The 8,913-nt window shown below is 35.0% G+C and overlaps 1 protein-coding gene across 2 annotated transcripts in view; it reads left to right on the top strand.

Annotated features, from left to right (window-relative positions):
• LAMA2 (laminin, alpha 2) overlaps window positions 1-8,913 on the top strand; it is a 489,259-nt gene that overhangs the window by 126,445 nt on the left and 353,901 nt on the right. For both annotated transcript variants that reach the window (XM_004673842.1, XM_004673843.1), the window contains exon 3: window positions 2,138-2,250. In XM_004673842.1, the coding sequence (XP_004673899.1) occupies window positions 2,138-2,250 (113 nt within the window). The remainder of the gene's footprint in view (window positions 1-2,137; window positions 2,251-8,913) is intronic.

Genomic DNA, 8,913 nt, shown 5'->3' on the forward strand with positions numbered 1-8,913 from the left:
CCCACAAAAACTGTAGTTGGTTTTAGTGTCCTTTATTTTATGATTGAATACTAATACTATATTAAATAATAGTTCATGTAGGTTGGAGGTTACTAGTGGAGAATAAAGAGCTAGAATTCTTTAACTATCTCTCACAAAAATATTGCTTAAGAATTCAAGAGGCCCATGGGGATTACAACTGCGATGGAAAAATGTACAAAATGAAGAATGATGTAAAAAATATAAAAAATAAAAATATATATAAAAAGCAGAATTAATCTAGAATCCAGTGTATAAGTGGAATTTTTTTTAAAGATTTATTTATTTATGTATACCAAACTGGGGTACAGGCCAGAGGTGTAGGGGTGGTGAGAGGATTCACCAGAGACAGAGTGGGGAGCAGAATGGTCTGATTGACGAAATACACTGCTGAGGGGAGCAGTGAGTGGGTTAGGAGAGGTCTGCCACACCATGTGGATCACCTCCCAGGCAGGGATCAGACTCATACTGAAGTGGCTTTAGCTTCTTAGTGCTGTGCTTTAATCCATGGCGCCATCAGGAAGGGCCCATAAGTGGAATTTTATCTCTATTTCAAGAATGACACACCAAGTTTGACTTGCCCATGATCAGTTATGTACTAGGTGGTAGATCCAGGCAGAGCATCTAGCTTCTCATACTCTAGCTATTTGTATTTCAAACTTTATGCTTTTCATTACCATTACAGTATGGACTTGATTCCTGCCTTATGAAGGCAGATCAAGAGTTCATGATTGATTCTCATGTTGTATTTAGTTATTTGAAAGTGGTGGTACTTCCACATTTTGAAAGTTTGCATTGTCCCTTTGCTTTTATCAAAATGGGAATGTGCTGCTTCTGATAGTGGGGAAAAAAAACAAACCTGTATTCTTTTGACTTAAAAAAATTGTGTTCAAAATGAGAAGATTATTCTTAGGCCATTCATTTGAAATATCTTCCTAACAAAATGAGGAGCCGGAACAGAAAAGTATCAAAGAAGCTACTTCCACTTTGCTTACACCTTTTGTGCAAATATTCTGACTCAACTCCCAAGTGAGATGTTAGTAGCTAAGTGCCCTCATTGGAAGCAGGAATATCTCCACTCATTCTGTTCTCACTTGCACATGAGCTGAGTTAGAGAAAGAATAAAGGAACAAAATTTAAAGTACCTGGAAAGTGAGATTTGGAAGTGCAGTTTCCAGATAAGAACAAAAGGAATGAGGGCTTAGGAGCTCAGGTGATGCCTTCTGCTCACAGATGTGTGGAGCTAACAAAGGTAGGATGAAGAATCTGAAATTTGGGGCTTGTAAAGAAGGGAGCCGTGGTATGCTAACCATTATCCATAGCTCCTACGTTTTATCTTTAATCTCCCTCTTAACTCTCACAGTAGGTCCTATTCCCATCAGACTGGAGTAAAGGTCAGAGAAGTTCTTATTTTGTTGGTAGGATGGAGTTTTTTTTTGCCATCCTCTTCCTAATTATTGTCCAGACTCCTCCACTGCATAAGTGGTTATGAGATTAACAAATACTATATGGGAGGTTTGGAATAACTTTCATGATATTTTAAAATAGTGATAGAAACTTGGAAAGTTGAGAACCGACTACAAAAAGCTGATGGGATGAATTTGATAGCATTTTATATAAAAACCAGATACATGTTGGATTGTCCACATCTAGTTTTAATGAATGTGTCAGAAGGGCAAATCTTCACATACCTCTCAATTTCAATTCAGGTTTTATGTATCCGTTAACAAAGTTGATAGCATACTAGAGCTTCCTCAGATTGCAGTTTTGCTTCTTTGAATGATTGACACTTCCATTAGGTTTCAACATCATTTCTTCACACTTAATATCTATGTAATCTTTAAGGTTGTCCATTTTAGGTCATGACTTGAGTGCTGAGAAGCCACTGCTCTTATGACTTAGGCATGTGTTCATTTTACACTACCTTGTAGAGTGGGGAGAAAATGCATTGACTACATCCTGTTGAAGGTGAAAATTGATATCTTTTTTATAATTTTAATGTCTGATTGAGATGATGGTCATTTAGCTTCATTTGGCCTTTTTCTTTAAAGAAACAGTCATAAATTCATTCTGTGATCTTTTTTTCTCATTTGGCATGCTGTTGCGGATGGTTCATCAGAGAGACACCCGATTACAAATGCTATCGATGGGAAGAACACTTGGTGGCAGAGCCCAAGTATTAAGAATGGAATTGAATATCATTATGTGACAATTACACTGGATTTGCAGCAGGTATAGTGCCTCTGTTCTCTCTCCTTTGAATTTGTTACCTGTTTAGATTTTAGTTCTTGGGAGGAAGAATGCTTTTTCCTATCATACTTCATTATTTCCCTGCTAAGATTAACAAAAGCTATTTATTTAGTATTTTATTTATTTTTAAATATTTGGCATTTCTAAAACACACTTAGAATGAATCCACATGAAGAATATAGAACTGAATTAGGAGCTGGTTTTGTCTTAACTAATTAAAGGTGAAGCTATAGATCAATAAAATTTTACATAAAGAAAATATAATAGTGTCATCTTTAACTTTTAAAAATATGTAATGTTCCCATTCTGCCCATGGTATGTGCACTGGAAGTGTCTTAGATAACAAGCCTCTTGAGCAAATTGCCTCTCATTACTGAGGGTTGAATAAGCTGTGACAGTTGATTCATAAATTAAAATTGAATCACTAAATGAGGTAACAAACTTCATAGTTGCATAAAATTGTAAAATTGATGTTAGCAATTGTGTTTCACAGACTTGGGAACCTGATATACTTAATTTCTTTCTTTATTCTGAAGTTATTAATCAAGAATCACCATCACCCCAAATGATATAACTTGCAAATAGAATTAAAACTGAAAAATATTCCTATATGTTGCTATATCTATTCTATCTATCTATCTATATGTCTGTCTGTGTCTATCTATCTGCCTATCTATTTATCTATCTACATACATAAGGGAATCTCATATATATATATATATATATATATATAGGGAGAAATGGGTAGTTATTCCAGCACTTTTTCTTTCCCATGCCCTGAAAGAAGATACTTTCAGCTCACTCCTCCCTGGCTCCCTGACCCACTGGAGATAGAGTAGCCAGGAAGTTAGAGGTTAGAGTAGTGGGAATGGCCATGACAGTGGCCATTAGTATACAGTATAGTGACAGACAGTATACAATGTAGAGAACATGCTCACATGCAGCCAGAGTGAAGGGTAATGCCAGCCAATGGGGGTTAGCTATGTACTCAGGAAGCCACAATCACCAGACATCCTTAATGGATGCTTTTGTCATTAATAGGATATGACCTACTACTTTTATTTTCTGGGCTCATTTTGGTCAAGGTCTATACATTCTGGAACTTTAATGAACTAACTGGTGGCAGGCACTGCAGCAGATCTCCTTTTCACCTGTCTTAGACTCCTCAGGCGCTGAGAGGTTGGGTAGCAGCAGTGGCTCAGTACTGCAGCTAAATTGTCAGCTTAGTCAGACTGGTAGCTGAATGTCAACCTTGAGTTACTGATATTTTCAAGGAAGTCTCAGAGCTGTATTAGCGAATGACAATAAAAACTACCATGCTTCAGGTCAGTGAAGTCTTGTGGATGAATTCCTTGAGGATTCAGGCCCTCTCTGGTGGTGCAACAGATTAAAGTGTAGCACTGTGAAGCTTCCACAGCCACTGCAGAATGAGTTCTATCTCTAGCCAGGGAGGTGACCCCATGGTAAGGCAGACTTCTCCTGTCTCACCTGCTGCTTTCCTCAGCAGTATGTTTCAGTAGATCTGGATGTTCTGCTCTCTACTCTCTCTGGTGAATCCTCTTACCCCACCTATATCTCTGGCCTGTACTCTTGTTCTTGTGTACATAAATAAGTAAACCTTTAAAACAAACAAACAAACAAAAACAAACAAAAAGGTACTTCCTTCCCCTCTTGATTAAGACAGCTTGTTCTTTATCAGTCACAACAGTTCTCCCCTTTCAAATGGTTATTGAAATTTGGCTTTCTCAGTCAGAGTAAGTCTGCTTCTGTTACCTTGGATCATCTCCTGGACTGGACCAATAATAGTGATAGTTAATTTCTCTGCTCTACTACTCTCTACTATTTGCACATGGAGCAGGGGAGTCCATGATTAATGTAATTTGCATAAAGCACTTAACTATTCTTTGAACTCAACCCACCAGTATTTAGTTATCAACCATAGCAAATTTTACTTCTTTTAATTTTTTTTTAAAGATTTATTTATTTATTCATACAGAACTGGGGTACAGGCCAGAGATGCGGAGGGTGAGAGGATTCACTAGAGATAGAGTGGGGAGCAGAACAGGCAGATCTACGAAGTACACTGCTGAGAGGAGCAGCGGGCGGGTCAGGAGAGGTCTTCCACGCCATGTGTTCACCTCTGGGGCAGGCAGGAATCGAACTCATGCGGAAGTGGCTTTAGTTTCTCAGTGCTGTGCTTTAACCCGCTGCGCCACCAGGGAGGGCCTCCTTGTAATTTTTAACTGAATGGTACAACCAAAGATTTTAATAAGTCTTTTCTCTCCAGTATACCCTATCACTATTTAATTCAATAGATCAAAGTGTCAACTTGAGGACCTAGTTTTCAATGAAGCCATTCATTGCTTTGCAGCTATGTTCATTCAGTTTCACAAGAATTATGCAAATTTGTTTTACAGCTCTTTCTTCCCATTTATTTTAGTCACCTTATGATGTGTGAGCACACAATTGACATCTCTTATAGTTCAGTCTTCCTACCAAGTGAAAAAATTCTGTTTATAAGGCATGTCTATTGCCTGCAAACTATGAATGATGTACAAAATGTTCTCATTCACTCTCGTATCCCAGGACAGCAATAGGATCTTACTCATTCCAAGCCTCTCCTACTTCCAGTAAATAAAAGTACCATGTGTTCAAGAGAACATAAACACATCTATAAAGTGAAATAAATCTTGATTTCTGCCTGACTCAAGATTGTAATTTAGTCAATGATTTGATGATATAAACTTTAAGCAGGTTTTGTGATCAGATTTTATGATGGAATTCCTCATCCACAAAGGATCTTGGAGCTCTCATTTGGCCTGAGTCTGTGAAGGAACAAACTGAAACATATTCATATAACCTAAGCAGTTAAGGAGCAAAGTCAAAGGATGACATATCTTAAAGAATTGGGATTGCAGAAAATGTAGGCATTCTTATTATTTGATTCAACTCTTACAGAAATCCTATAAGAAGCTAGTGTTATTATCCTTGTTTAATAGCAGAAGAACACGGAGACAGAGAAGTTAAAGTGAATTTCTCTTCTTTACAAAGCTTATTATGGGCAGGGCTTGGATTTCAACCTGAGTAGTCTGAATCCAGACACTGAATGACAACAGTATTTCATCCAAAATGAGATTGAAAGAGCTAGTCTGGGAAGTTCATGAGGATTTTTTTGTATATAACACAAGAGCCTCATTCATTGTTTGGGTTCAAGAAATAACATACTGATTTTCTGCTATCTACTAGAGAATATAACCAACATCTGTTTTCTCATAAAGCAAAGGACTAGGTCTCTTTTTGTAGTATATTTTAGAATGCCCTAAGCTGCATAGCTTCTAAATTTTTTACATACAGCATGAAGGATTAATATATTTTTCAGCATACTATGAGTTATTACCCACTGGGAGTAAAGGGCAGCTGTTTTATAATGAATAGGTAAATACCACTAAATGTTCATCACTGATTCAGCATTTTGACCATTTATTAGTTCTTTTTATTTCAAGATGCAATGAATTTCAGCAAGAGCCAGTTTTTAAGTGCCATTTTTTGGATGACATATACTTGCCTACTCTGTGAAATACTTTTAATAAATTTACTATTTTCAATATAAACAGCCACCCTTGGATTCACTGGAGAATTTTATTAACATTGTAATGTGCAAGATAAATACTAGAAAAAATATATCAATGTATGTGGAAGAAAAAAAAACTACTTTATTTTTTAATTTTTTTTTTTTTTTTTTTACACATTACTCTTCATTTGGTGCATTTTTTTCATCTTGGTTGTAATCCCCATGGACTTCCCACCACCATGTCATTTTTTTTTTTTTTTTTTTACACATTACTCTTCATTTGGTGCATTTTTTTCATCTTGGTTGTAATCCCCATGGACTTCCCACCACCATGTCACCCATGTGCCATCACCATAGTTGCGTTCTTCCTGCCCCAATTTTGATCCTGTTCCTCTCTCTACTGCCAAGGAATGTCTCTGGGTGTATTGCTTGTTGATTTTCATTTTTACTTTATTACAACTGCTTATTATTATTTTCTGATAGAAAACAGGTACTTATTTTATAAACAGATTGGTCTTATATTTTTGTTACTCAGTAATACTCTAATTTTTTTTCCCCAATTCTTCTGTTTACTCACAATATAGCTTGAGCAAATGACTTAATATCATGCTGTGACCCAGCTTCTTGATTAAGAAAATAAATATTAAAGAATGGCAAAAAAATTGAAATAATGATAATATCACTACAACAACCAAACTCTACCTGGCAATTATGTTGTTTATAAAATCTTAGTATCAGCTTAAATTTGAAGAAAAGTCTTACTGCTCCAATAATGTGTGTATAGAAACCTTGGGTGAGAGAAAAGAAAAACAAACAGCAATTTAAAAGATGAAGGACTTGAAGGAAACCCAAATCACTACATTTTATTCCCTTTCCAGGCAGATTTTCACCAAAATATATAATATGGTATTTGATTGCTTTTTATGACTTTATAAATTTCTTTTCTCAGATTTGTCCTTTGATATGTTCAGTGGAAAGCAGATTGGCAAATGGAGTAAGACCCAGAGGATCAGTGTTTTCATAGGCTTTATTATATTGGATTCATATTAGCTCCTTGATTATCCATATATACCAGGGAATTATCTGTGCTCATGTATAGTTATCTCCCTGATTTAAATCAGCAATTCCTTTATCCTGGCTTATACCCCACACAAAAAAATGCATTGGTCAAGAAAGACTATCTTACAGTTAGAGCAAATGCCATTTTTTTTTACCTAAATATTTCATTCATTAACTTTACAATGACAAATTTAGTGAGAGATTAACAACTTTAAATGATTTATGTTTTGGATAACCTGCTTTCTCACAACATTTGGAGAGATGCTGAATTAGCACTTCTATGCAATTATTACTATACAGGTATGATCTATGTTTTTCCTAAAGCCTCATACCATTTATATATATGCCAGTACATACCATACCACTTATGTACATACCAATATAGAAGTGTATTATATTACTATATTACTTCTGTATTAACAAATTTCTATATTAACAAACATGAACTTCATTGAATTACATTTTTGTCCACCTAAACATAAAGTGATCAGATGTACAATTTTTTAAAAAGTTGTTATTCTTTCCTTTTTTTCACTACACTCTCAATTTACTCATGCCTATTAAAAAGATGTTTTCTGTTATCTTAGGGAGAATTATTGGCTACACCAATTAAAGAATGAAAAACACTTATAGAGAATAATTCCACAGAGAAAATGGAGTGTACATGATATCCCTACATTTAATACCATATTATCTGAGTAAGGAAGGAAGAGATACACATATATTAACAAGAATGCAAGATTTTTATAGTCCCATTTGATTCTGCTTCTTTTCAAGTCTATTTGACGTAAAGGCTTTCTTCCACAGACAGCTCTGTAGGAAGCATTAGCATGGTGATTAGATGTTTATTTCCCATCTAGTCCTCCTAGGCTGCATTTTTTGAAAGCAAAGGTCTGTTTCTATCTATCATAGTGCTCGGCATTTAGCAGAAACTGAGCAGATCTTATGAAAAAAAAAAAAAATCATGGCTGCTTTTCAAATCACTCAGTTTCTTTTCTTGGTACTATTTGGGTGACTGCTAAAATGACTAATATAAAACTAACTATAGAGAAGATTATAATCTACACATTTAAAATATCTTATATGGATATATTTTGTTTAGTATGGCAGGATATAATTAAAAATCAGAGTTCTATATTTGCTTTATGTTTTCTTATGATCATTGAGTCAATGTCACCAATGGGATCTGTGGTTAATTAGAAAGTGTATTCTCTTTCCAAATTAATTTGTGCTGACCTTTGAGTCATTGATAAAAGTGACAACCTGCTTCAGTGTCCATGTTGTGAAAAATATTAATTTTAATTGTCTCCTTTTTCAGTCTACTGTCAACACTGCAGTCACACTGATCTTATCAGTATAAAATCAGATTACATAACCCTCCTACTAAACCGCATTAATGGCTTTCCATCTCACTAAGTGCAAAAAGCATAATGAGCCACAAAATTATAGGATATTTACCTATCCCTCCTCATATTAAGTTTCATCTCTTCTTTTTAGTTGCTCCACTGACTGCCTCTCTGAGTCTTGAAGGCCTGGGTAATCTCCTGTCTCCATGCCATTGCACTGCAGTTCCTTATGTCTGGAATTATTTTCCTCCATATCCATATAACCTGTTTCTCACAACATTTGTGTTTTTAATCAAGTGTCACCTTTTCAAGAGGACCTCCCGACAGCCCTAATAAATATTGTAGTCCCTAATGCACTTCCTAGCCTATTTCCTTGCTTTAAATTTCTCTAGAAAATACATCACTATTTAATTTATTACATATACTTTAATATATGTGCTGAATTTTGTTAATTTCATTTTCCTTAATGTTATTTTTATTAGAAAATAATTTTTTTGCCATTTTCCTTATATCCTATGCACTTAGAATACTGTCTAGCAAATGAGTCATATAATACATTTACATTAATAAAATAAATGAGGAAAGCATGAATTCAAAATTGAGAAAATCATAATAAATCTTAAAGTTGAGCAAAGCATGAAATACCATTTTTCTTATGATACTATATTT

This window comes from Condylura cristata, unplaced genomic scaffold (genome assembly GCF_000260355.1).
Source record: "Condylura cristata isolate star-nosed mole 26May11 unplaced genomic scaffold, ConCri1.0 scaffold00001, whole genome shotgun sequence".
Classification (NCBI taxonomy): Eukaryota; Metazoa; Chordata; class Mammalia; order Eulipotyphla; family Talpidae; genus Condylura; species Condylura cristata.